The sequence below is a fragment of the Hemibagrus wyckioides genome, linkage group LG17, assembly GCF_019097595.1.
Source record: "Hemibagrus wyckioides isolate EC202008001 linkage group LG17, SWU_Hwy_1.0, whole genome shotgun sequence".
Taxonomy (NCBI): domain Eukaryota; kingdom Metazoa; phylum Chordata; class Actinopteri; order Siluriformes; family Bagridae; genus Hemibagrus; species Hemibagrus wyckioides.
Genome location: NC_080726.1, coordinates 21,748,811 through 21,774,966, shown reverse-complemented (window position 1 = coordinate 21,774,966; position 26,156 = coordinate 21,748,811). Strand labels below are relative to the sequence as shown.

At 39.6% G+C, this 26,156-nt stretch overlaps 3 protein-coding genes and 1 pseudogene across 19 annotated transcripts in view; 2 read left to right on the top strand and 2 right to left on the bottom strand.

The window, feature by feature from the left end:
- Positions 1–8,720: 8,720 nt before the first annotated feature.
- On the top strand, positions 8,721–12,597 carry LOC131367646 (zona pellucida-like domain-containing protein 1). The gene is made up of 10 exons (XM_058413074.1): positions 8,721–8,830; positions 8,912–9,138; positions 9,277–9,467; positions 9,633–9,705; positions 9,786–9,883; positions 9,983–10,066; positions 10,172–10,343; positions 10,428–10,527; positions 10,634–10,657; positions 11,972–12,597. The coding sequence occupies exons 1-10, from the start codon at positions 8,737–8,739 to the stop codon at positions 12,100–12,102; spliced, it is 1,194 nt and encodes a 397-aa protein (XP_058269057.1). The 5' UTR covers positions 8,721–8,736; the 3' UTR covers positions 12,103–12,597.
- A 114-nt stretch (positions 12,598–12,711) lies between these two features.
- Positions 12,712–14,386, bottom strand: LOC131367647 (apolipoprotein A-IV-like). The gene is made up of 4 exons (XM_058413075.1): positions 14,235–14,386; positions 14,061–14,152; positions 13,873–13,978; positions 12,712–13,782 (listed from the first exon to the last, which is right to left on the bottom strand). Exons 2-4 carry the CDS (start codon positions 14,104–14,106, stop codon positions 12,996–12,998), a joined length of 939 nt encoding a protein of 312 aa, XP_058269058.1. The 5' UTR covers positions 14,107–14,152; positions 14,235–14,386; the 3' UTR covers positions 12,712–12,995.
- A 287-nt stretch (positions 14,387–14,673) lies between these two features.
- Positions 14,674–15,968, bottom strand: LOC131367648 (uncharacterized; annotated as a pseudogene).
- A 1,814-nt stretch (positions 15,969–17,782) lies between these two features.
- The window catches only part of si:dkey-103g5.4 (uncharacterized), a 28,785-nt gene continuing 20,411 nt past the window's right edge, over positions 17,783–26,156 (top strand). For 6 of the 17 annotated variants that reach the window (XR_009207025.1, XR_009207024.1, XM_058414340.1 and 3 more), the window contains exons 1-12: positions 17,784–18,138; positions 18,320–18,543; positions 18,838–18,999; positions 19,729–19,914; positions 20,721–20,838; positions 20,922–21,035; positions 21,137–21,302; positions 21,399–21,561; positions 21,655–21,843; positions 21,941–22,115; positions 23,223–23,362; positions 23,577–23,884. Coding sequence is in view for 13 of the 17 variants with exons in the window: in XM_058414340.1 (XP_058270323.1) it covers positions 18,015–18,138; positions 18,320–18,543; positions 18,838–18,999; positions 19,729–19,914; positions 20,721–20,838; positions 20,922–21,035; positions 21,137–21,302; positions 21,399–21,561; positions 21,655–21,843; positions 21,941–22,115; positions 23,223–23,362; positions 23,577–23,884 (2,069 nt within the window). In the remaining 4 variants the exon portion in view is untranslated. Of the gene's footprint in view, positions 18,139–18,319; positions 18,544–18,837; positions 19,000–19,728; positions 19,915–20,720; positions 20,839–20,921; positions 21,036–21,136; positions 21,303–21,398; positions 21,562–21,654; positions 21,844–21,940; positions 22,116–23,222; positions 23,363–23,576; positions 23,885–26,156 lie in introns of all 17 variants that reach the window. The other 11 variants (XM_058414341.1, XM_058414335.1, XM_058414339.1 and 8 more) reach the window with 3 other exon arrangements.

Genomic DNA, 26,156 nt, shown 5'->3' with positions numbered 1-26,156 from the left:
CTTTTTGAGTTTATTTTCTAACCACTGTCCACATCCACTACAAATAGAAACCAGTTCCAAGAAGTTCTGATAAACGTATTACTTTTAAATACCACAGCTTTAAACCAGTATGGCTTTTCTTTCATTCCAGACCATCAGGGTGGTTTCCTTCACAGCTAGAATGTTCCTGTTTCTCATTTCCTCACCAAACACCATTAGCTGTCGAGACTCTGACTCTGACCTCACATGGGCAGCCTATAAAAACATCACAGTCGGCCTTTTTCCCTTGCTTGTCGTGTCAGGGAAGTGGGATCAAGATGCTTGTTAATTCTGTACCATCATCTGATGTGCATTATTAGTCAGAACATAGTGTCATGGTCCTGACCTTGGTCAAAGAACTATGGTTACAAACTCATCACAAATTCCCATGGCCATGTTTCTGCGCTGATAGTCCTGTTTCTACAATTCTACATGGATTATACAGATTAGCCTCTTAAAACACTATAAAACTCAAACGAACCATTAGAAAAATAAAATACATTTTATTCCATTCACATATTTAAAGTGAATTAAGTGGTCAAGGTCAACTGGTCAAGGTCATCACCCGGATTAAAAAAATATATATAAATATATTCTGACTTTTATTTTGTTTACTAGTTAGTTCAGAGTCAAGGAAGGTCAGCTTTATTTATAAAGCACATTTCAAAACAAAAAGCGTTGGCCATGGGGGCACACTGGCGCCAGTTTCCGATTCACAGCTCCAGGCTCCCTGATCTCAGGTTACTGACTGTAGATTTTCCCATTTTTCCATGTCCCTGTAGGTTTCCTTTGGTTTCCTCCCTCCTCCCATAAACATGCCAGGATCGCAAACTCCAAACTGCCCCTAGATGTGAATGCTTGTGTGTGAGATGCCCTGCAATAGATTACTGATGTATTCTTGCCTTACACTCAGTCCATCACAGCCTTGACCAGCATAAAGCACTTGAAGATGAATATTGATCTGTAAAATAAACTTTGAGTAAAATCTTTTCTAATTAAATGCCATTTAGGAATATTGTTGTCATGAAGGGGTATATTTGGAGTGCAACAACATTTAGGCAGGTTTTATTGTCAAAGTAACATCCACTTGAAAGCCAGGGCCCCAGCAGACCACTGCCCAGAGCATTACACCGCCTCCAGCAGCTTGCCTTCTTCCTTTAGTGCATACTGGTGCCATCTCTCTCTCTTCCCAAAGTAAGAGGCACACAAACACCAGCCTTCAACATGATGTAAAAAATGTAATTCATTCGCTCAGTCCAGCTTCTTCATATTGCTTGAGGTCCATTCCCATTGTAGGCGATTTCGGCAAAGGACAGGGGTCAGCGTGGGCATTCTGACTGGTCTGCAGCTATGCAGCAAGCTGTAATGCATTATGTGTCCTGACACCTTTCTATTATAGCCAGGATTAACTTTTGTGCTACAGTAGCTTCTGTTGGATTAGGCCTGATATTCCGACCTTCACTCCTCTTGGTCATCAATGAGCCCTGGGCGGCCAGGACACTATTGCTGATTCACCAGTTGTCCTTCCTTGGACCTCTTTTGGTAGTGATACTGACCACTGCATACTGGGAACACCATACAAGACCTACTGATTTGTAGATGCACTGACCGAGTCATCTAGCCATCATAATTTGGCCCTTGTGAAAGTCACTGATCTCTACAACTGTCCATGTCCTTCAATTCACCTGTGAGTGATTATAATGTTCCGGCTGATCAATTGTTTGAAGAAATTGACTTTAATGTTGCATAAGGGACCGTTTCATCAATTACCACTATTGTGTTTTTCCCAAAAGTAAGCTTTTCTTGCTGCCAGTTCTTGTTGAAGAGACAAAACTCCTCCATAATTCTTGCTGCTCATTGTGGCCTTTTTGCAATTTGATAATTGCTTCAATCTTTTGCCACTGTCAAGAGTACGGTGGCTGAGAAATGCAAAACAAAATAACAAATCCAAAAACACAAGGACAATTCAGACAAAGCGGAAAAGGTAGGTATAGCTTGCAAATGGAATTCTTCCCTCTGACTGGACGAGACATCGGTCACTCAGGATATACAGGATGTCCAGCAGTCTGCAGCAGTAGAAAGTGGATTGGTGTGTGTATGAACACAACACTGCTCTTATAGCGCTCCTTAATCTGGAATAATCTGGTCTTCCAAACATACTGTACCTGGTGTGTTTTTAGAGATGGCAAACTAATCTTTACGCCATGATACGCTATCAGTATATCCAACATCACGCCATATGAACCTCCTTCCTCAAAGTAGAGCTAAAAGAATTCCATTTTTTAAATAAATATAAATATAAATATAAATATATATGTTTATTATTTTCTTTTAAAGATTTAAAGTTGCACTATTGAAAAAAAATGGTTTAAATTGAGGGCAGAACTCCACACATGTACAAGAACAACCTCTCCCTGAACGTCGACAAGACCAAAGAGATGGTTGTTGACTTCAGGAGAGCACGGTGTGACCATTCTCCGCTGTCCATCGATGGCTCCTCTGTGGAGATCGTCAAGAGCATCAAATTCCTTGGTGTCCATCTGGCGGAGAACTTCACCTGGTCACTCAACACCAGCTCCATCACCAAGAAAGCCCAGCAGCGCCTCTACTTCCTGAGGAGGCTGAGTAAAGCCCATCTCCCTCCCCCCATCCTGTCTGTGTTCTACAGAGGGACCATCGAGAGCGTCCTGAGCAGCTGGATCACTGCCTGGTTTGGGAACTGCACCGTCTCAGATCGCAAGACCCTTCAGCGGATAGTGAAGACAGCTGAGAAGATCATCGGAGTCTCTCTCCCCTCTATCACAGACACTTACACCGCACGCTGCATCCGCAAAGCAATCAGCATTGTGGCTGGCCCCACACACCCCTCACACACACTCTTCACCCTCCTGCCATCTGGAAAGAGCTACCGGAGCATTCGGGCCCTCAGACTGTGTAACAGTTTCTTTCCTCAAGCCATTAGGCTCCTCAACACCCGGGACTGAACTGTTCTACACTCTCACACACACTCTCACTCAGGACTGAACTGTTCTACACTCTCTCACACACACACACTCTCACTCAGGACTGAACTGTATATTAACTCTCTGTCTCTCTCATACACAGATACACACACTCTCTCTTGACTGTGTGGACGCACACACACACACATAATTTATACTGTTCATTACTTACTGCACTACCTCTACCTGTCATCCGCTGCTATAGTTATATTTATGTTTATTCTATTTGCACTACCTCAACCGCTGCTGTGTATTTTTGCACAATATTTTTGCACAATACTTTTTTTTCTACATCATTTCACTTTATCTATTTTATTTCACTTACATTCCAGTACACGTTCTTTTATTTCCTTTCAGCGCTAAGTGTCCTGTGTTCTTTTGTGTTGTCTTTATTGTATTTATTGTCTTTTTTTTGCACTGTCTTGTCTATGCTCTGTTTGCACCTAGCTGCACACTGTGCACTTTTTTTTTTGGCTAAGACAAACTTCTGTCCTAGCTCTGTGGTGTTGTTTGTTGTTTTGTATTGTACTAGTAGTTATATGTTTATGTAGCACCAGGTCCTGGAGAAACGTTGTTTCATTTCACTATGTACTGCGCCAGCTGTATGTGGTTGAAATGACAATAAAAGCTTCTTGAATCTTGAATCTTGAAATAAAGTTAGGTACACAATTTCCTACTTCCTGTATATGTGACAGATGTCTCGTCCAATCAGAGGGAGGAATTCCAAGCTATACCTACCTTATCCTCTTTGTCTGAATTGTCCTTGTGTTTTTTGATTCGTTATTTTGTTTTGCACTTCTCAGCCACCGTACTTCAGCCTAGAATGAAGCGTACACTTCAAAAGCAGTTGACCAACACCAAATCCTCTGATGCACCGACGTGTCACGCTAGAATCCTCTTTCAGAGCTTCACGGACTGATGGAGTCACGACTCCTTTCACATCGTAGCATCAGAGTCTTCCTAGTCTGTCCGTCTAGTCTCACAATTCCCAGTGTATCTCTTTACACTCTTAAACTGGTATCATAAATGAGTCTGATGGCCACAGGTCCTTCAAGAAATGTGATCATGCAATTGTTTGTGTTTGAAAACATATCCAGGACGAATACACAATGACAGACATAGCAGGTTAGAGCTTCTGTGTCCTCTGATGAAAATTCCTTCTTTTAATCCTGCCTCTATTTCGAGCTTGTTTAAGGCCTCCAGATGGTTTCACATATCTTAGTAGGACACCGGATCATGTATTTTTTCGAAAGATGTCTTAAAATTAGTCACTGATTTAATTGTGTGACAATTAAAAAGACAAAAACTTCTTAATGATGCGCTTGTGGCCTTACATCTACAAGCTAATAATTTGTGTAATTAGTGACTCTGAATACATCAGATGTGTCATAATAAAAATCCAGCAGGTTTTTTTTATGTGCAGTTAGTACTCACTAATGAGATCGTGAATAACAAATTAGCTGAGATCATTACATGAGAGTCAATGTATGACATTAATCAGGAGTCACTTCTGTTCTCGGTTTGAAAGCTGCATTCAAGAAGCTCAAACAAATTTCGGCATTAAACCCCGAGGGAAAACAACAACAACATAAAAACAAAATGTGATGAGAAAATCAATCCACAAGGTGATATCCGTGAATATTTTTCCTGATTTTCCTCTTTATTTTGTTTTTTACAGTATGTGTGTTAAAATGCTCAATACAGTATTTCATGCAAACAGAGCCTTATAGAGCCCTAACCTCTTACGTCAATTACAATACAATATTCCTTTCAGTATTATGTTTGATTTAAAGAAGAGTGTGTAACGTAAAACTGTTCCCTTACGCTCACACAGGATTAATATGATCTGAGCACGAGATATTTGACTTTAATATTGTATGATGATGAATATTGTGAGTGCCAAAAGTGACAGAAACATGTTACTTACTTCTTTGTATGTTGTGTATCAACACCTTTCACTCATTCAGACAGGCTTTTAGCCTGTCAGGGTTTCTCTCAGATCCTGGAACATAATAAAGCTGACTATCGTTGATTATTTATGGCACTGTGCTGTATGTGATATCATATTTGCTGTATTCATACATGTACATCCTCAGGGGATGATACCTAATTTAGCTTGCCATGTGGTCTTAAACTGTATGTTATTTTATATGATTTATTAGCTCCATCAAATATTTTATTTTGTTTAAAGGGTTTATAGCTGTGAATACTGTATATCAATCAGGCATAACATTATGACCACCTTCCTAATATTGTGTTGGTCCCCATTTTGCTGCCAAAACAGCCCTGACCCGTCTACGCATGGCCTCCACTAGATCCCTGAAGGTGTTCTGTGGTATCTGGCACCAAGATGTTAGCAGGCCCCACCTCACAACTTACAGGACTTAAAGCACTTAAATGATATTTTCAATAGATACTGACCACTGCAGACTGGGAACACCCCACAAGAGCTGCAGTTTTGGAGATGCTCTGATCCAGTTGTCTAGCCATCACAATTTGGCCCTTCATCAAACTCTCCCAAATCCTTACGCTTGTCCATTTTCCCTGCTTCTAACACATCAACTTTGAGGACAAAATGTTCACTTACTGCCTAATATATCCCACCCACTAACAGGTGCCATGATGAGGAGATCATCAGTGTTATTCACTTCACCTCTCACTGCTCACAATGTTATACACTGATTCCAGTGTATATCCATTTCCTGTTTTTCGCTTGAGGGTAGTTTATGTACTTATCAAAGCAATTAAAAGCAAATGATGGGAGTTTTTAAAAGCTATTGCGTAGTTTGTATGTGAAATACCCGACATGCTGGAGAGTTGGGTTTGAATGAAACAACAGCTGTAGTTGTAGCTGTAGGATATTTATATGTATAATGGATGTGATAGTATATGATGGAACAGCGGGTAGCATCGCTGCCTCAAAGCATGAACCCCAGCACGGCTTTCCTCTAGATTCACCGTCTTTTGTATAAAAAATGTTGCTGTAAATTGCTTTTGGGTCTGTATGTGTGTGTGTGTGTGTGTGAAGTGCTCTGCGATAAACTGGCATCCCATCTGGGTTGAATTCTCCTTGGATAGGCTTTGAATCCAGCATAACCGTGACCAGGATAAAGCGCTTACTGCAGATGAATGAAAGAAAGAGCTTGTGATCTAAAACATACTGGCTAAACTGTGAAACATTGTGACATGAGGCTGACAGGATGAATTCTGACATGCTCAAAGCTGCTCAGATCCTTCCAAATACCTCCGAATTCAATGGATAGAAACAAGCATGGAGGCTGGACAATATACAGTGCTCACCACTAAACTATAAACAACTGAACAGCTTTTTCAGGGGTTTTTCCCGGAGTTTTTCAGGGCAAAATATAAGAATTTGTGTTTAGCTTAATCACCTAAATATTCCACTGAACATATGAGAAGACAGGACCTGTGGTCCCAGAGATGCAGTGTGCCTGAACAGGGCTTGAACTAGTTACTGATGGGTAATTCTGGATAATCCTGGATTATCTTGTTTTACATTTCACACTGTTCATACTTAACATACTTAACAATTAATTTTGGCTACTCATAATGCACACTATACATTTCTAAACCATAGGCTAACCTTTTTATTTGCATATTTGTACCGGCCAGATTGGATAAATATATCATGCGACTATTTTAAATAATGGCTTGTCTTTTAATCTGCTTTAGCATCAGTGACAAAAAAGACACATCATGGCATTGTAATCTTTTTTCGGCCTATAGAAGTGTGTCCTGTAGTTGACCCGATGTTTCCTGATATTCAAATTCTCCTAATTATTCAGTGTTATGTATTTCTTATTTCCTTATGTGATATTCCGTGCTTGACCATCTGATGCAACTAAGACTTTTCTCATTCCTGGTTTTCAAGTGAATTTCTGATTAGATGTCTGTTGCTAAGCATCTAGTTTCACGTTGCACATGTTTAGCATCGCACTGTGGGGATAAAACCACAATAGCGTGTCTATACCAGCTTCAGAGCACGTAAGTTTCGTCAGGTAAGTGGTGCTTGAAAATTACAAGTGTGAAACGTTCCTCTACCAGGGTGTAAAATGCAGTGTTTAGTATGCGGATATCCAGTAACAGTGTGAACAGAAATGAAATAGCCTTTATTTGTCACATATACATTACAGCACAGTGAAATTCTTTCTTCACATATCCCATCCTTGGAGAATAGGGTCAGAGCACAGGGTCAGCCATGATACAGCACCCCTGGAGCAGAGGGGGTTAAGGGCCTTGCTCAAGGGCCCAACAGTGGCAACTTGGCAGTGCTGGGGCTTGAACCCCTGATCATCCAATCAATGCCCCAGAGCCTTAACCACTTGAGCCACCACTGCCCTAATGTGTTGCAGTTGCCTGACTTGTTTCTCCCAAGCCACCCCAGTGCTGCTGCTCTTCCACTGGCTTCTGGTAGCTGTATCAGATTCAAAACACTGACGCTTGCCTACAAAGCCAAGAACGGACCAGCTCCCTCTTACCTCAAAGCTTTTATTACTCCTCACACTGCATCTCGCTCCCTCAGATACATCTAGACTCTTCTCTGTTCTGGCACCGAGGTAGTGGAATGAACCTCCCCTAGATGTCTGAACAGCCCGCTCACCAACCATCTTCAAATGACGGATGAAGACCTACCTCTTCCTGAAACACTTAAACTAGGTCTTATTTATCAACACAGTTTTTTATGCTGATGGTATCCTCAGTCTGTGACCTATTGAACCAGCGTTAATGTATTCATTGATAGAGACTTCAAAGCACACTTGTACGTCACTCTGAATAAGAGCGTCTGCCAAATGCCAGGAATGTAAATATAAATGTGTTGTTTAACTGATATTACATTACAGTGATTCATCACTTCAACCTTACTGCCATTATTTCATGTTGAATCCAAATATATATATATATATATATATATATTTTTTTTTAGAAATTACTGAAACAGATTTCTGTATATGTAAAACCTAATAACACAGTACTGTAGTTGTTTATAGTTGATTGTCAGCCACTCAGGACCACTTATTTCTACATTGTTGCCAGGAGCTGATTTATCCTGGTCAGGGTTGTAATAGATTTGGACTATATCCCAGGAACACTTGATGTGAGGCATAAATACAGATCCACAGAGCAGAGATGTCACAGGGCACCATTCACACACATTCACACCTAGCCAATCCACCAGTCAGCATGTTATCGAGTGATAGGAGGAAACCAGAGAACCTGGAGGAAACCCAAGTAGATAGAGGATGGAAAACCGACCTCATGGTCCCTGAAGCTGTGAGACACCTTAGAGATGAAGAAAATATGAGCCATTCTGCATACAGCATTGGTGGGAGGGGTGATATGTGTGTGTGTGTGTGTGTGTGTGGGATTCCCCTAGACCTGAATAATCACCTGTTCACACTTATCTGGACTTCTGACACTATATAAGGGGCAGCTTTGTGCATATCTGTCTCAGGACTAAACAAGGTAGCGTATACTGACTTTTCAACTAAAACTCTGAGAATTTGGAATGTCATGTATTATCATTAGCCTGAGAAGTCTGTCAAATATTTTTTAATAATAATGATTCATTTAAAGAAAAAGATTTGCATTATAGTCTTGATTTTTGTTAAATATCGTTGAATTTGCTAACATTTGACAGCATAATGCTTCAAAATTGTACATAATAATTTCTTTAGGATTTTCTCCAGCTGTGAAGATGCTGCGTTTACTTTGTCTCACAGTGCTGACCCTGGCTTGGAAACCGGTACTCTCTCTCTATAACTGCTCCTCCCTTTATGAGAGGGTTCCAAGTGAGTCTCAACCCTATGAGTCCTGACCTTTTGCCATGTTTCTCATGTTACCAGATACTAATCTTCTGGCTGTATACTCAGATAATGATGACCTGAAGGTGGACTGTGGAGTCAGAGTCATCAAACTGGAGGTTAACCTGTGTACAGCACAATGGGCTGGCTTCGACCCCAACGGACTGGCCCTGAATGGCATGCACAATAATAGCCAGTGTAAAGGTACTATAGACACCAGTGTGGACCCTCCTGTCATCCGGTATGAACTAGCTGTCAATGACAGTCAGGGTAACCTGTGCCGGCAGTCACTTCAGGTGAACACAAGGCATCTTTATTGTACTCATTGAATTCTTATGGAAGTATAAATAAAACTGATCTGTGGGAAATGTATAATGGTAAAAGTGATGCTATCACCAAATAACGGCATGGACACTGTGTTCTTTCTTCTTTAGATTGTAGACGAGGTTCCCAGCGCCTCTGGACCTTTCAGCTCTTTCTCCAACATTCAGTCGGTCATCATCACCAGCTTCATTGACACCCCAACCTCCTCAGCAGGTATCATCAGCTATTCCACGGACCTCTACTATCACTTTTCCTGCCGTTATCCTCTGGAATACCTCATCAACAACACCAAGATTGTGGCGTACGTTTCTCATTTCTGTCTGTTTTATTTCCCGTTAAAAGACAAAAAGCAAAATTGTAGTGTAGAATAGTGAGCAAGATGTACATGAGACGTCTTGTCCTAATCCAAATCCAAGACCAAAAAACTCAACTGACTTTTTAGCATTTATTTTATTTTTATTTCCAGATCATCAGTGTCGGTGGCCACTAATGAAAAAAATGGAAGCTTTATTGATACTCTCAGCATGAGCGTGTACAATGTGAGTTCATTTACCAGCATCCTTTAAATAGTTTAAAAATATACCTTTTATTTTGACACTATAATCCAATCTATTCTTAGGATTCTAGCTTTTCCTATCCATTGGTGGTTCCAACTAATGGACTACAACTGCGAACCAAGGTCTACGTAGAGGTCAAAGCAGTTAATCTTTCTGGGAAGTATGTGAACCTCTTTACTAGCGGAAACTGTAAAAATTTTTTTTAGAGATTTGTTCATTTATTTTGAAAGAAATGAGTAACTTTTAGTTTGTGTTATAGCTTTAATCTCCTCCTGGACCATTGCTTTGCAACTCCATCGCCTTACACCTTCAACAACAGCGAAAAACTTGACTTCTTCTCTGTGTGAGAAATACAGTTTCTGTCCACATCTACATCCTGCCTCTTTTTACTGTTCTGTTTTAATCCACTCTGTTTTACAAATAAAGAGTCAGTTCTGTTCCTCCGCAGATGTAACATTGACCCTCGGACTGTTGTCCTGAACAATGGGATATCCAAAAACAGCAGGTTCTCCTTTGAGGCGTTTCGTTTTGTGGAGCATCGCAACCAAGACAAATCCTCCATCTTCATTCACTGCATCCTGAGACTCTGTGAACCTGACAAGTGCCTGAACATTTTAAACGTAAGCAAAGGTTTTCACTTTTTAAATCATGGCAGATTGATGCGATGTGTGATTTTACCATTGGTTGGTATGTTGCTTGTGCAGGGTTGCAGTGGAAAGAGAAGAAAGAGATCTGTGGAGGAGGAGTCTGGACAACCGTCCACGGCTACTTTGTCGATCGGGCCACTTTATACAGCTGCCCAAAGTATGTATACAAGCTCCACAATGCAAAATATATACACAAAGTATTTGAATGCAAAATAGCTGTGAAGATCCATCATTGAAAAGCTTCCTGTAACTGATTTTTTCAGCTGAGCCAACTGCTTCTGCTTATGGTAAGAAATTTTCTAAGCTTTATGTTGAGAATGTCATTTGCTGATCTAAAGTTCTGTTATTATACTGTTTAATATACTTCTTATAAACTTATACTTCTTAAGTTTTTCCTCGAAACATTCACCTTGGGCTTGCTCTTTAGGAATTAGGAATTAATAGAAATAAATTTAAATATAAGTCTAATATTATATATGTATTATATATATATATATATATATATATATATATATATATATATAATAATATATATGTTTCTTATGATCTGTAAAGCTGCTTTGAGACTATTTTACAAATAAAATCGAATCGACTTGAACTTCCAGTGCACATATCTACTACAAATGTACACATGTAATTAATTTCTACTTATAAATATGAACATAAACAAACAAAATTGAATAGTGTAAAGAGACCACATCATTAACAACTATAAAAATTCCACATTCCGGCTGTATATTTGGAATCACCTTCGTCAGAGGTTCAGTTTCTAGGCAGATGAGGCAGTCCCAGCATTAAGTGCTTCCACCACCATGCTTCACTGTATGTTCTTGTAATCGTACACATTCTTTCTCAAATCCTGACAAGCTAAACATTATTATGGCTAGAGGGTTGTTTTATGTTTCATTGGATCAGAATATATTGAGTTGTCTGAAATAAGTGTGTGGACACACATTTTTTTAGACACACATTATTGTGCTTTTCTTTAAGCAGAGGAGTTTTGTGTGGGATCAAGGAACAGAGATGATTATGATGCTGTTTATTGTTTTCTGTGTAACTGATGCTTCTGCTAATTTCAGGTCGTCCTACAGCTCTTTTTGATCGATTGCCAGCATCTCTCTTTCATTATCATTATTCTTATTGCACATTGAGGACACCTGTGTGCGGACTTGATTTATTTATTATAACCCTTATAAATGCTCTCATAAATACATTCTTTTATGTCTAATATGTGCTTTCGTGCAAAGTCAAAAGAAATTATGTGTACACATTTGAAGTGGATATATGCACTAGAAGTGAAAACAAAATTGTATGAATATTTATTTTTGTTCACTGGACCATCTTCACCCTTACTCTGAACATTTTAGATCTAGGTTAAAAACTACAGGAGAATACAAAAAAGTATTTTCTGTCTAGCTTTTGGGTTTGTTCCTTTCACAAATTTCCACTTTAATTTTTTTAACCCGTTATCTTTTATTTTTTTAATTATAAATTTAATTTACTTTAATTTAATTTATTAGACAGAATGTATCTTACACAGCTCCTTGTTTAATGAATGTGCTATATAAATAAATTTGACATGACTTGACTTATTCATTCAGCAGGAGGCCCTGGACAGTCCAATAAAAGCCAGGATAACATGGCTGGGGTGGTGGTAGGGGCTATATTTGCCTCTGCTGGTGCATTGCTTCTCGTTATGGCTGGATGGTTTGTGCTGAAGAAGGTTTGGTAGGATAGTGACCTACCTTATGTTTTCAAATAAAGGAGCCAGTAGCAGCTGGTCATCTGTTCTAGACAGTTTAGTATATCAGAGCACCTTAATGAGACACGAAAAATTCTTAAGAAATGTTAATACGTCCGCACAATGCAATCTAATATGTTTTAAATGCATGAAGGAACTGGAAGGATATCATTAAAGATATTTTAATATTGTGCTATAGGTTATAAAAACTATTTTTTTCAATCATCCAATATGTAAATACATCATATTATGTTTTACTTAAGTATTAAAATGGTAATAAAATGGTTTATTATTATTATTGCACTTACATTTGGAGATTGCACAGATAATCTAATCTAATCTAATCTAATCTAATCTAATCTAATCTAATCTAATCTAATCTAATCTAATCTAATCTAATCTAATCTAATCTTATCTTATGTCCATTCTGGGTTTAAATACACTGTGTCCACTTTGTGCTTCTGTTTAGAAATCATTGTGTTAAGCTGAAGCAAATTTTGTTAGTTTTATTCAAGATGACTGTAAACAAGTGATGATTTTATTTATATATCTACACACACACACACACACACACACACACACACACACACACACACCATAATCTTTTAATTTCTGTGCATTTATTTAAAAAATAGAACATTTTAGATATTGATTACACAAAGCTCAATAAACCTGCATCTAAAAAAATGGTCTGTTGGTGTTTTTTTGCATTGGACTGTTTGTCTAGAGAAAACTAGACAAACAGACATTTTTCTTTTCTATATACAAAAGTTGTCTTAACCAGACATTTTAGGAGTCTTCTACAAAAAGACAATAATTCACACTGTACAGTTGCACTTCTATTTACATTATGGAGGTAATTATGACGTGAATGGAGAGGATCTCTAGTTGATGGTGTGTACAATGTCCTGAAGTAATGCGTTTAGTCTGGTGGAGAAATCCTCTTGTATGGAGTCTATGTTTACATGGCTTGATGGCTCGCCTTTATTCTGCTTTTCCTCAATCATGAATATTTGCTGCACTAAATCAGCAACAAATTTATGGTTCTGCCTTGAGGAACCGTCACAGAACTGGTCCACTTTGGAAACCATTTCATCTCCTGAAGTCTCTGATGAAGTGAGGAGTGTTGTTAATGAGACTTTCAGTGCTGCAATCTTGCCCTGTAACTCCAAACTGTATGACAAGATCTCTTGACCCAAACTGGCTGTCACTTCCTCCCATAGATCCTTCCTACTGCTGTCTTTGTCCTCCTCAACCGCCTCAAAAGCCTTTGTTTTAAATTCCTCAAAAGCAGCAGTTCTTCGCTTATGACTCTCATCCATAGCTTGACCGATCTTCTCTATTGCCTCTTGGTGGAGCGAAGGTCCGTCAGCTTTAACCTCTTGGATGGTCATCCTGAGATGACTGCAGAGTTGATGGGTGTTGGATTCAAGAGCTGTCTGGAGGCCCTTGGTAAAGGGAGACAGAAGCTCTTGGATATTAGTCGCAGCGGCCTGGGGGTGGCTGGGGTAAGGAGAGAGTCTCTGACGGAGATCCAGAAGTTCCTGTCTCAAGCGAGCTCGAAGACGTTCTGACTCCTGACTCAGTTTGTGCCTGAGCTCAGCTGCCATGGGGTTCAAAGTGTCCGGGGAATAAAGGTCACTGCTCACCACATGGCTTTTCCACATTCCACTGCAACATACCAATTGATTTATTGAATTTAGACTCACTCTTCTGTTTTTCTAATAATATTAAATATAAAGTACAATAACAAAAACTCACTCAGAATTCTTGGGGGCATATTTTTTATCAATGGCCAAATTTGTGCTTTCATCCTGGATACTCCAAAATCCTTCTCTACTGGCAGCATCTTGATTGACAGGGAATGCTACATGGTGGACGAGAGCGAGCTTTAAAGCAGACTATTTCATGAATAAATCTGTTCATTATAGATTACAAAAGATACAAACCTGTTGTAGTTCCCAGTATCACAGCAAAGATCACATATAGAAGCATGTTTTTTTTTTTTTTTTTTAATTCAAAAGCAACGTTCGTGTCCAGTCTGAAATATAGGAGAGACAAAGTGAATTATTGATGATCAGAACGTCACAGCTCACGGTCAGAATGATGTGTCCGGTTCTTACCTTGTAGTAAGGGTCTGTAAGGTACACCTCTCAATCCGGTCTTTTAAAGCAATCCCTTATCAGAGACCTTTCTGCACTCTGCCTGTGTCAACAGAGACCAACAGAGACGTGGAGGGTCAGTATGATAGCAGAGTGCTGCGAGAAGTGGCAGAGGCACCTTTGATTGGCTGTCTCGAAGCTGAAACATTCTTCTTCAAAGTAATCTTAGCGTCGTCATAGCAAGGTCGACGATGACGCACCGCAGAGTCAGGCGAGGTCAAAGCTACTTCTGATCATTTTCCTACCACATGTAGTTTAGACACTGGTTCAGACTGACAAACGTGTTTCCACACATAAAACTAGATATTGATTGAAAGATTGGCTGTAAATCCCAGTGAAAAGCCGTGTAAGTGAGGTCATTCTATGAGCTGCAGGATATAAAATTGGCGCTATTACTCTTAACAAGGATATGTCCCACGTAACTGTCGTGGCACGAACGTCGAGAAAGTTCCAGCAAACGCTTTCCAAAATCGATATCTGATATTCACAGAACAAAGGTGCTGTTTGAGCTTTTTTGTTTGTCTTCTGGGATGTACTGAGTGATAATCAACGCCAAGCGTGGAGCTCTCTGAACTTCTGACAGCCAAACAAACAAGAATTCATCGTTACGTACAGTGCGTAAAGCTGCAGGTTACGCCCACAAAACATTAACAGTTATTAGAAAACTCAAGGCTATTATGATGTTACTTACTAAGCTACACGGTAAGTGAGGTCGATTCCAGGGATTTGTGGGTGGAATTGGTCTTGCTCTGCTCTGGTCATTGATTCTTTCCAGTAGGCAAACATGCTCAATGCTTTTACTTTTGTCTCTGTTTGCCCTTGAAGTCCTTGAAGCAAAGCATGCATACATGCAACAAAGAGCACACATCAAATAGCATTAAAAAGTTTTAAGTTTTTTTTATTGATTTATGGTTCTGCCTTGAGGAACCGTCACAGAACTGGTCCACTTTGGAAACCATTTCATCTTCTGAAGGCTCTGATGAAGTGAGGAGTGTTGTTAATGAGACTGTCAGTGCTGCAATCTTGCCCTGTAACTGTATGACAAGATCTCTTGACCCAAACTGGCTGTCACTTCCTCCCATAGATCCTTCCTACTCCTGTCTTTGTCCTCCACAACTGCCTCAAATGCCTTCGTATTGGATTCGAAAGCCGTCTGGAGGCCCTTGGTAAAGGGAGACAGAAACTCTTGGATATTAGTCACAGTGGCCTGGGGGTGGCTGGGGTAAGCAGAGAGTCTCTGACGGAGATCCAGACGTTCCTGTCTCAAGTGAGCTCAAAGAGAAGGTCTGATTCCTGACTCAGTTTTTGTGCCTGAGCTCAGCTGCCATGGGGTTCAAAAAGTCCAGGGAATAAAGGTCACTGCTCACCACATGGCTTTTCCACATTGTTTTAATGTTCTCAAAAGCAGCGCATCTTTGCTTATGACTCTCGTCCATAGCTTGGCTGATCTTCTTTATTACCTCTTCTCTATTGAGTTGATGGGTGTTGGATTCGAGAGCCATCTGGAGGCCTTTTGCAAAGGGAGACAGAAGCTCTTGGATATTAGATGTAGTGACCTGGGGGTGGCTGGGACAAGGAGAGAGTAAGGGAGTCCTCCTCAACTGCATCAAATGCCTTTGTTTTAAGGTCTTTGTTTGTTTGAGAACTTCATTAGGACAACTCATTCATGCAGTTTTTGTGTTGCAACAGCGCAATGCAAAGTTGGCTCTGGATTCTGAGTTTGACCCCACTAACCCTAATGTTGTGCACAAGGTTTAAATAAACCCTGGAAAGGACCCCATGGTGTACAAAGGGCAATTTGAAGTGGCCAGGCCTCCTACTGGCATGTCCAGAGGAAACCCACATGGACATGGAGAGAATTTCTGTACAGATTATAAAAGATCTGGAACTGTGAGAAAGCAACAATATACACCGCACCACCACACAAAGTTAATATCAGTATGTCACTGATGCAGTAGAGAATCAAGCTATATTACCTTCAAATAAATTTTTAGACAGCAAATACCTAATTGTTGATATTTATGTCATTGTAATAAGGAAGTCACAAGTAATACGAATACTTATATGACTACTACTTACTTATAGCTATAATAAGACTACTTATCCTGATCAAGCATAACATTATGACCACCTGCCTAATATTGTGTTGGTTTCCCTTTTGCTGCCAAAACAGCCCTGATCCGTCATGCACTGTGTATTCTGACACCATTCTATCAGAACCAGCATTAACTTACAGTAGCTCGTCTGTCGGATCGGATCACACGGGCCAGCCTTCGCTCCCCACGTGCATCAGTGAGCCTTGGGCGTCCGTGAGTCTGTTGCCGGATCACCACTGTTCCTTCCTTGATAGATACTGACCACTGCAGACCGGGAACACCCCAGAAGAGCTGCAGTTTTGGAGATGCTCTGATCCAGTGGTCTAGCCATCACACTTTCGTCAAACTCACTCAAATCCTTACGCTTGCCCATTTTTCCTGCTTCTGTTGTCACTGCAAGTACATACATGCATATATTGTCCCTGCAAATACCTCGGTTGAATGCTGCAAAGCATTCTATAGCACATACAACCACACAGATTTACACTTAATATATTTTTTGCAGTCTTAACTTTTTTTTATATTTATATTTTCTATTTGTATATAGCTTCTTTTTCTATATATGTATGTAGTTAAATTCTGTTTTTATGCAAACGTTCTTTTTGATCGCAGCAGACAGTCATGAAAAGCAATTCATTGCATGTCGTACTGTGTATGGTTGTGTATTTGTGTGTGTGTGTGTGTGTGACTAATAAAATTTGATTTAACTGAACCGAACGGTTATAACAGGCTATTAATGTATGACTTGTCATAAGTGTTACATAGAGAATTATAGTGCTGAGAAGAAGCCAGTAAAGTGTATTACTGTAAACTGTACATACTATTAATTAACCTCATTATGGATGACGACATTGTAATGATTGTATGACAGTTATGTCTCACAAGGTTAAAGTACTCACACTGAATGAAGTAGGTGAAAAGTCAGTCTAGCTCATGTGTGTAATAATGACATTTGGGTCGTAGTATCTGTATATTTGCCAAAGGCCATTATTTGGTAGTACAGCAACTGTATAAACAGCATCTGTTTCCAACTACTTCAAATTGTATTATTATTATTATTATTATTATTATTATTATTATTATTATTATTATTATTATTATTATTATTATTATTATCTATTTACCATTTCTGTGGACATAGGCAGAGATAAAAAACTTTTTAATGGTTTGCTCATGTGGTCATATTTAAGTTAATATAAAATGTTTGTTGTATACTGGGGGATATGGAAGCTTCCAGAGGAATCAACTTTAGCCCAGAAAACACAGAAGCTTTGCAAATAAACAGGCTGGGCAGGACTGACCTGTTTTTGAGGAAAGCAAACATTCAAAAAGTCAATCATTCCTCTTATTTGGAAATGGGCATTATTTCCCATTCGATTTAGTCATTAGGCAATTTACTACTTTCATGAAAAATGTATTATTAAAGGTCACAAACACAAACAGGTGCTGAGAGACAGGTAAAGCACAGCTTAAATCAGTAATCGGTTTGAAAAAGGCTGCAATATGACCTGCTTGCATTAGGTAGCCTCTTTCTTTGCCTACTGACATGTGTGACACCTAACTCCTCATGAATCATTCAGTCTGGGAGAGAAAGTGCTTCCTATTTCCCTGAGAACTGTCTCAGACTTTGGTACTCAACAAGACGATGCACAAAACTAGGGACTGTTGCTGGCCGGTCCTTCTCTGGTGGCTCTGTAGCCCAGCACTAAGGATTGTTTTTGGGCTAAATGCAACACGAATACATGAGCGGCAGCCCCCTTGTCAGCCAGGTAAGGTGCATAGTGTTCTTGCCTTGAGGCATGGGAATATAGGAATACCTTTTGAGACCAAAAGTATTTGTTTGCTTTGCATTGTCATTTTGAAGGATACAACTACTGCCCTAAGGGAATGAAAACGGTACATGTGGATGTCTTTGTTCTTTCTAAAAAAAAAAAAAAAAAAAAAAAAAAGGTCACTACTGTCCAGAAGGCAGTGAAACTGCAGTGCCATGTCCCAGAGGAATGTTTTCACCGAGTTTTTGGGCCAGGGACATCACTGGTTGTATCAGCTGCCCTCCACATCACTATGCTCCCACAGAGGGTCTGTCTGCCTGTCTGCCCTGTGGATCCAGAGCACAACAGCATCAACCTGGCCAGGATAAATGTGTATGCCTAGCAGAGGGTCAAGTCTTCCAGGTGAGCAAATGTACCTGTTGTTTTTTTCCCATTATATCTAAAACTGCATGCAAACATACAGTATCAGCCGTATCCAGTGGTGCAATCTGTAGTGTTCAGCTAGAAGAGCTGCTCATGTTTCAGCCTGAGGGCAGTCAGGTTACACATGTCTGTCTCGCACTCAATGCTAAACCTCTCCTCAACACTCTCCTCAGATTCAACCACAGGAATACCAATGAGAAACAATTCACTGTCTCTTAAGCATTTACAAAAGGACAAGGTTTTCAACATATGATGAATGTTTCCTTCATGCAGGCCAGTGATGGGCAGTGTCAGTGTGCTCTGGGGTACCGTGCTACACAAAGAGGAGAGGCCTGTGAGCTAAAGATATATGAGATCTGCAAAAACGGACAAACACGGGATCAGTATGGCAAGTGTATGGATCACAAGCAGTGGAAACATCTTTGTACTCATGAGGTTGGTACAAGAAGCCACTTAAAAAGTACTTGTAAAGTACCTACCTACATCTGTGGACATGAACATACATTATTCATAGCTTCAGGCTACACTGGAGATTACAGCATTGCTCAAACCACAGAGTCTCTTTCAGAATTTCACTACTTCTGCAATGTCATAACCATAACATACGCTAATGCGTTCACAAATTAACGTTTTGTTCACCCAGGCAGATGAACTCATTTTCTAGTGCTCATTTGTTATACTGATTTTCATTTATTTTACTGATTATATTGCATGAGCCTGTGAAAATACTGTAAAAACTCAGGGAATGCTGACTCTTATACTGCAGCGGATCTGGAATTAATGACGGGTAGTTCAAAGGATGAGAATATTTGTGTGTGCAGCTGTAAAGCTGTAAAAAAATGTTTTTTAAAGTCCAGAATTTGTTTCAATGCTGTAATGCAACATGTAAATTATTTACTAGCAACAAGAAGCAATGTAGCCAGATGTTAAAGGCAAAGTTCTAAAAGACGACGGTGAAAATTTGTACTTATTGATTTATTTATTTTTTTATCACTTCCCATCTTGAACATAACTGACCTGAGAGTCAATGAACCATAAAGGAAACAAAACACTTTTCCACGAATCTCTTGTCACAGGAAATTTTGCATAACCTGTGTAACCAGCATGTGAAGTGTGTAGTCGTCAGAGTCATATTGTGAAGTCCTGTGCGTTCCATTTCCACAGGTGTGTGCGTCTCCACAGCTGTATGAAGGCTACGATGCCTCTCTGGGTCTGTGTGTCTGCAAAAGTCTGAGTGATTCAGGAAGAAGTGAGTGCTCAGGATGGTGTGGAGACAGGACGAGACCTGTGTTGCAGCTGGTGTGCAGTTCTGCTTTCCTTACACTGCTTTACACTGAGGCAAATAGACAGGTACAGCATACAGGACCAACCCCATGAGTCTGCATTTCAAGCTTTCATCTTATAGGGATGAAATTCATGATTAAACCATATTGTGTACATTGTATATCTATCACAGATGAACTTGCCACCACACTATGAGTGTAGCATAATGCCACTATCTATATCGGCACCTGTATCTCATCAGGTTTAAACCAGAAGTGGGGGTGGCTTAAATTGCATTTTAAAAAATAAATAAAATATGAATCCTTTATTTTCTGGGGAAAATAAATGGACAAAAGAGGTAGAAAAACCAGCGTTGTGTTTCTAATGCTGTCAATTCCAGCTCCAACAGATGTGTGTGTGACAAAAAATATTTCCCCAATTGCTATACTACTTCCCAAAATGTACAAAAAAAAATCAACTAGAAGGCTAATTCACTGGACTGCTGCATTGTTATGTAAACAAACATGATCTGCGTTTGGCTTGCATGCTACAGAGCTGATCTATGAAATCTATAAAAGTCAAAACCTCTTGCTTTGCATGATTTTTTGTTATGTCTTACATGGTACATTTTGTTCAAGCTTTCTTAAATAAAAACAGATTGTGTTTATGACATATTATCTGTTTAGCTAGTAAAATGTCAGTTAGATCTATCCATAGGGTATATATATCCATATAAGGGTATCCTCGAAAAACATCCCAAAAGCATCCATGCTACATATTCAGACTGTATCTTTGACAGTGCATATGGTACGTGACCCACGGGCCCTGTTTATCTTGTTAATGCAAACAAGACCAGAGTTTCACTTTGATCTATATATCTCTGAGGGACGCAGGTGAGTGCATCAGGAAGTGCGCTTTTATCTGTCCTCAAACATTGGGAGTCCAGAGGAAGGCTGCAATGTGAGCAGCATCACGGCTTCTCCAGGCCCGTGTACACAATACAGACGAAGGGTGAGTAACCACAGCCAAGGCCAGGATGTTGAAAGAATTCACAACCAGTCATTTAACACTTATTAATGTTTGCCATGCAACAGAAAGTGGATTCTATGGCTTCCTCAGCACTATCCCAGCAGAAGTCCGGATGTTGATCTTGGAAGGTAGTGAAGTGAGTGCCAGTTCTGTTGAGATCATGAACAGACACAGTGTGGGTAAGGTGCTGCTTAGATAAAAGGTAGTTTTTAACATTTAACCTGGTATACCCATAATGAGTAACCATGCCAAGTGGTTTTAAAATCAATTCACTTACCAGGAAACCATACCTATGTGGATATGGAATCCTATTGGTCCATGGGTCCTGCTTCAAGAGGAGCCAGGAATAGAGAAGCCGATCAAGTGATGAACCCAATAGCTTGCTTGCATCTGGAGGACATTCTTTTATTCACTGTCACCAGGCACCACTATCCACAGTATGATGTGTGAGTAATAAATCTTTGCCTGTCCCATTTAGACTTAGTTGGTCTCAAACTGACTTAAAAATTTTCAAGGGTTTGCCTTGTCTCTGTTGTTTACAGAGAGAACTTGTTCAACACTAATGCTGCTTTCGACTGGGGAGTCTTTAGAGTCTTGGAACAAGAGCTAGTAATGGCACGATCTGCAAACTCCCTCTTTTCAGTTAGCTTCACTGAGCCTGGTGTGTACGTCCTCAAACTGAGCAGCAATCAACACAAGCATGTGGTATTGTACCTGTTTAACTTACCTTTAACTGCATCCAAAATATGACCTTGACCTTGCTATCTATAAGGTGCCAACAGTAATGTCCCTCTCTAGTATGTAAAGGTTTTGCCTGCTGGAGGAGATTGCTATGACAATGGTCCATTCTTTCCTACTGACCCACATCATATGATTCGAGTGGGAATAACAATCCAACGCCAGGTCCTGCTGCGACCCGATTGGTGGGTGATTGGAGGTCTCTTGGCTGGAGCCACAGTTGTGCTCTGCTTGTGTCTTGTAGTACTGGTCAGTCTTGTGCTATAAATCTATCATAAAAGAACCAACCCTATAACTATTGGTTACTAGTGTTCAAGAACTGCTGATTTCCTTTTCAAATACACAGATCTTGTTCAGGGAGCATGGCTGGCCAGAGAAGCTGCCTTTTCAAGCCAGGTACCGAGATCTACAGCTCAAGTACAACATGGATGACTATTCATCGAAAGGTTCAAGGGTCATGGCACTGAAAAAGACGCACCGGAACCTGCAGGTTGGAATGAACGAGGACCCGATTCTGAGAGGTAACTGTTCAAAATAAAAGCTTGCTGTGTACAAACAATTCTCTAGTACTACATTTCCAAACTATCTTGGCTAGCACTCAAACAGAGCTGAGGTTATTCCTGCTGCCATATTGCACAACAATCTGCCGTGAAAACTGGCAGATATTTCAACTGTTGCATCTCATCTGTGCTTACAAAACAAAATTCAGTTTGCTGTATGATGTAAGAAGTTACAAAATCAGTCGTGTAGACAGTTCTGTTGCCAATAAGAGCGCAAACATGATATATTTTCGCTTTTATTAGCTTTTGGTTAGTTCTTGCATTCAAAGCTAAACCCCAAACATACCAGCTCCATGTTTAGTCTTTGAAACAAACCTGAAAACAAGGACAGTCTTTAGAGCGACAGCTGCATTTACCACATCAGTTCACTTGGCAATGTTCAGAGGGACTTGTTTGCTCATTTTTACTAATTAAGCATATGGAAGTAGGACAAATAATTCCCACCAGAAGAGAATCAAATAACTGTAAATATCTGTCTAGCTTGACAAACCTGAAAATTTCTTATCCGTGACATATACTTGAACATCTGCATAATATTGTCAGTGTCTGCTGTTAATGAATTAATGCATTATCAGCAGACCTTAGATCATTAATAAGCAGCCTTCTCATCTGCAAGTCTTGATTCTGCTCTAAACATTTTCAATGTACCGTGAACCATAAACATTTACATATTCTGGCACACACCCTTATTCAGAGCGACTTATCTCATTTTATTCAATTGAGCAATTGAGGTTTAAGGGCCTTGGTCAAGGGTAGAGCAGAGGCAGTTTGGTGGACCTGGGATTCAAACTCACAACCTTCTGAAAACTTTAATGTAAGGAGTTACAGATCTCATGGTGATTGATGTAACTAGGAAATTATATGAAATTCCATAAAAATGTTTCCAAATCTGGGTCATTGAGTGATGCTTATGTTATACAAATTACTGCGTATCCTGCAATAATACACCATAGACATGTTCATTTAATACTGTTGTGAACAGTTGAGAAGTAAAATGTAGCAACATCGGGGAAGAAGACTGCATCTTGAACTAGACAGGTTTACTCACTCTTCTCATATTGCTCACAGCTATGGCTGAAACCTCAGACGAGTTCTGGGACTATGAGGAGCAGGTGAACCTGGAGGCTTTCAGTTCCAGCACCTTTTATGAGATCTTGCTTAAGCACAGCGTGTCTGTTACTAGCCAGCTTGGGCAGCTCAGAGAAGAGGTGATTTTTCCATGGTTTGTTCCGAATTTGTGATTTCCTCTGAAAATAACTTCTGGATGTAAACATATTAAATAAACCACAGCAAACGTTTTCTCCTCTTTGGTGCTTCTGGGTGGAGCAGGCTAACCACCAATAACTTACTCCCATGCAAGATGAGGAAATTCCCCACTGAAGGAAAACTTTATCTATCTACTTTATCTATCTACACCCACAGGTGAAGCAGCTCTATCAAGGAGTGCTGGAAAAGATACGTGGGCTCCAGCCTGACCGGCGGGCAATGGTGGTAGGGTGCAAGCTGGAGTGTTTGGAGAGGCAAGTGGAGAAAGAGATAAGCCGCAGGAAAGTTCTGGGCACCCAGATTTCCCAGCTGCTAGAAAGCCAGCTTCAGATCCTACAGAATGAGTCACAGTCCCAGCATGCCATGCACAAGGCTTTCTCACCACTGCTCAGGGAATGCCTTCGGTTGCTGATGCTGGTTTCTGACAGCCAGGCCTCTCTCTGGAACAAACCCATTCAGCAGTGGTATGTTTCCGATGCACATTCATACACTGGCTTCATCGGGCTTCTTTTAGGAGTTTTTTCATTTACAGCATACACCTTTATCTGGAGCAACAATTTATTCAGGGGCCCAGCAGTAGCAGTTTGATGGGCCTGGGATTCAAACTCACAACCTACTGATTAGCAAGCCAATGTCTTAACCACTAAGCTACCACACCCCACATAAACAGTAAAAAGATAAACACTAGGAGCAAACTATGGCACCTAAGGCTCTTAAGTTGTGGCACACTAATGAGACAATACAAAACGGCTGGGCATGATCGAAGGAGGAAAATAGAACAAACACAACAAAAGGAAAAGTTCATACAGCACACAAGGTTGCCCTCTGGTGGTCTGGGGGGATTTGTCTGCGGTAGGTGTGACATCAATCAGGACGTCACATGCAACCAAATAATGTGTTAGTTATCCGATTAAAAATCGTTAACGTAAACACCTCAACTGGATCATCTTGAAAGTAGATCTGAAATAATCTGGTAAATAAAAGAAAAAAAAAAGAACCATTTAAATGAATACAAATGGCCTGTGCTTGGGTGCTTATATGTAATGCACATGTAATATATGGGTATTTGAATCCGATTGCAATGTTTATTGTCCATATAAACAGTACATTCAAAATCCATGATCAGATCGAATTTATTCGGAAACGAACCTATTGATTCTCACAAAACTCTAAACAAGATAAATCCTATAAAGAGCTTAACATGTAAAAGGAGGCCAAAACAGCAAAAGAATAAAATTTCTCAGAGGCAGAAATAGAAGTAGACTCATTTATTTACTAATAAAAATATTATTGAGCAACCTAACCATCTGAATCCAGAATCTGGAGAGGAATTACTGAATAAGGACAGAACCACTCCAGCTATTTTTTTTTTTAACTTAATAAATCAATCCCCCAGAGGGTGTAAATGAAGGAGTAAAGTTTTTATAAAATGTAAATTAGGTGGAATGTTGATTTAAGGGAAAAAAGATTCAGCAAAAGCTCTCAAAAAAGACTTTCTTAAATAAAGGCATTTACCTTGAGCTGATCCTCAGTTAGTGATTCTCAGGGCCAAGTGGACATTTTATTTTTAACTACATACCTTGAATCTAGAATTTGATCAATTTCATCTGGATCATATTTATATTTCGAGGTTATGGTAGACCTCTGCTTTTTAAATGACATTTACATTTACGAGTCTATTTCCCAAAGTGATTTTCAGAAGTATTTTTCTGTCAATGAAAACATCAATACTGGATCACTAGGTCAGGGACTAAGAATTTCATCAGTCTGAAAACACTATTGGGAGGTAATACAGCCAGAAAATCCCAGAGATATTTATTCCATTATTTATTTATTTACTTTAAAACGAAAAAAGTGTTGGTTTAAGTATTTCAGGACGAGATAGATCTTGTCTGAGAACTGTCCGGACATCTAGAGTTTATTCCACCACCTTAGTGCAGAAACAGAATAGAATCTTGATGCAGTGTTAAATAACTTCACTGGTGTCATCAACCAACATCTAGGATCATAGGATAAGTCAGAGGAATGGATTCTTCCAACTTTCTGAACTCCAGTGACTGCATTAACTACTACAGTTCAGTATTTAGTACTATTCCATTTATTTTCTTTATATTAAAGCTAAATGAAAGCTTTGTATGGTCTGCGTATTGCAGTGTTAAATAACCACCTGAGTTTGTAGAGACAGCCACTGTTCACCTGTGATCCAAAGGCTAATTCACAGAGAACGATCTGTTTAGCAGTATGAAGTAGAATTAAAAAGAGTACTTGATAATGAACAAAATGCATTATATGCATTTCAGAAAGCAGGAACTTTGAACTTAACTGCTGAAAAGACACGAGTGCAATCTCTTCTCAAAGGTCCAAGTAACCCTGTGTCCCGGATGAAACTAAAAATATCTTTTCCTTCAATATTTAAATAGAATGCAGACTGTTTGCAAAACAGGAACTAAAATAAGGAGCACCTTTGCTCCCTTTAATGATGAGTCTGATCGATTTTTTCCGTTCCAACCTTGATATCGATCCTTTGGGATCGTTTTGGTACGACTAATGGGAAAGAGATGGGGAAGAGACTAGACAGGATTCATTTTAGGATTTATATATAAGCATCAAGATTACATTTATACATAGGCAAGCAGTGATATAAACAAATGTATAATGTTGGAAGAAGAAAAAATTAAGTATGATACTTGATACACTGAATCGCACGCTTATAGAAATGAGATTTCATAAAGAACT

Coding starts and splice junctions, on each gene's coding strand:
- LOC131367646 (XM_058413074.1), top strand. CDS start 8,737: ATGCTGCGTTTACTTTGTCTCACAGTGCTGACCCTGGCTTGGAAACCG. Junction 9,468..9,632: donor AACAACACCAAGATTGTGGC/GTACGTTTCTCA, acceptor TTTTATTTCCAG/ATCATCAGTGTCGGTGGCCA. Junction 10,658..11,971: donor GCCAACTGCTTCTGCTTATG/GTAAGAAATTTT, acceptor TTATTCATTCAG/CAGGAGGCCCTGGACAGTCC.
- LOC131367647 (XM_058413075.1), bottom strand. CDS start 14,106: ATGCTTCTATATGTGATCTTTGCTGTGATACTGGGAACTACAACAG. Junction 13,979..14,060: donor GATACTGGGAACTACAACAG/GTTTGTATCTTT, acceptor TCCACCATGTAG/CATTCCCTGTCAATCAAGAT. Junction 13,783..13,872: donor TATGCCCCCAAGAATTCTGA/GTGAGTTTTTGT, acceptor GGTATGTTGCAG/TGGAATGTGGAAAAGCCATG.